Raw genomic sequence first — 1,864 nt, 5'->3', positions numbered from 1 at the left:
TGGCAGTTTATTTGAAATTACAAACTGGAAGTAGCGTTTCTTGCAATGACAGGCAATTCTTATAATTTTCACTGAAAAATATGTATGACAATATTAGTTACCAAACGTGCTGTCTCAAGTGTATATACTGATTTTTTTCTTTTAGGTCTGAGGTATTAAATCTCTCTTTTCATTGTGCATTGCCCATTTCCACAGATCACGGCCTTCTACAAATGAATTCTTCTCAGGTTTCATACAATGGCACACCAGATAATAGCTTTTACATCGTGGCATTCCAGACTTTGGAGAGCAAGAACTACCTGATGCTGGGTTTGTCCTTCATTTATATCATTACACTTATGGGTAACTTTATTTTGTTGACAACTGTCTTCATGAACCCAAGCTTACACAGTCCAAAATACATAGCTGTGTGTAACCTGGCCATGGTAGACATCTCCATTAACAGTGTTATAATTCCTCAGATGGTGCCTGTCTTTGTGTTCAACCTGAGTCGAGTCCCGTTTGAGATGTGCTTTTCTCAGATGTTTTTCCTTCACTTTTTTGGTGACTTAGAATCCTTTTCTCTTGCCATCTTGGCATACGACCGACTCATTGCCATCTGTCTCCCTCTTCGGTACCCATCCATAAACACGAACCAGGGCATGTGTTTCATTGTGGCTGCTGTGTGGCTTCTGGTTTTCTTCTTGGATGCCTACCCAGTAGGCCTGGCTTCCAAGCTACCCTACTGTGGCTCCAGGGTGGTTCGCAGCTGCTGCTGTGAGCATGGGCCAGTGTACATCCTGGCTTGCACCGACATCTCTTTCAACAGGAGGCTGGCACTAACCAAGACCATGATCGTCCTCCTCACCCCACTCATCTTCATCATTTTCTCCTACATTGTGGTGGTTGCCACAGTACTGAAGATTGCCTCAGCAGAAAAGAGTAGGAAGGCCTTCCACACCTGCTTCACTCACCTACTTCTGGTTCTCACATACTACTTGCCTGTGATATTGGCCTACCTGTTGGGGAGCCAGCACCTGGCATTGTCCCCAGACCAGCTGATAGCTGTTCTAACTGTGTCTGTCACCATGCCTCCTATGCTGAACCCTATAATATACAGCCTTAAGACAGAAGAAGTGAGAGTAAGAATAATGAAGGGACTTGGCTTGCAGAAGATTCACCCTGAATTACGCAGCAAGCGGTCCACAGTAGAATGACATCATCAATACTATTCAGACCCTTGAGTCATTCAAGCTGGTATGAAGCTAGTTTTAATTATTCTTCATAAATTTTATTTCATACTTCCCACACCGTATTCACTCCTCTGTTAAACACTCCCATTAACAATATAAATATTTTATACATATATAATTTCTATCAGGATATTTACTATTAAAACTTAATATTAAAACCTGCTTCTTCCTTACTATAATACTGATACACAGTAATAAATTTGAAGTGTTCCTTTTATCTTAAGTGGCATGTATGTAATGTTTATACTGTATCTATATTTTGCAAAAATTTTCATTTCAATTTGTTTACTGTAGCAAGTTACAATGTTAAACTGTTCACAATGATTTACCCATTTGTACAGCTAGGTAACTTTTCCAAGACCAATTAACACTTTCAAGCAGCGTAGTAGTGAAAATGTTGTGGCAGTTCTAAGCTGTGCGCCGTAGAAAAGAGTGTTTAATATAAAATGATTCTGCTTGAAGTGGAGCTTTGCATCTCTTAAATGTTTAATGTAAAAATGTTCACATGAACATGTTTAAAGTGTCGGTAGGTCATGTTAATGTACATCTTATCAAAGATCCTGTAAATCCTGTAAAGGTTACTTATCAAGCACACTGAGTATTGTGTCTCAGACATAACAAAATAGTACAAT

The 1,864-nt window shown here is 39.5% G+C and overlaps 1 protein-coding gene across 1 annotated transcript; it reads left to right on the top strand.

Moving 5' to 3' along the window:
* The first annotated feature begins 212 nt into the window (after positions 1–212).
* Positions 213–1,196, top strand: or40a1 (odorant receptor, family 40, subfamily A, member 1). The gene has a single exon (XM_018758743.1). The coding sequence runs from the start codon at positions 213–215 to the stop codon at positions 1,194–1,196; it is 984 nt and encodes a 327-aa protein (XP_018614259.1).
* Positions 1,197–1,864: the final 668 nt, after the last annotated feature.

The sequence above is a fragment of the Scleropages formosus genome, chromosome 10, assembly GCF_900964775.1.
Source record: "Scleropages formosus chromosome 10, fSclFor1.1, whole genome shotgun sequence".
Classification (NCBI taxonomy): domain Eukaryota; kingdom Metazoa; phylum Chordata; class Actinopteri; order Osteoglossiformes; family Osteoglossidae; genus Scleropages; species Scleropages formosus.
The sequence above is the reverse complement of the archived record's forward strand: the minus strand, read 5'-3'. Positions and strand labels throughout refer to the sequence as shown.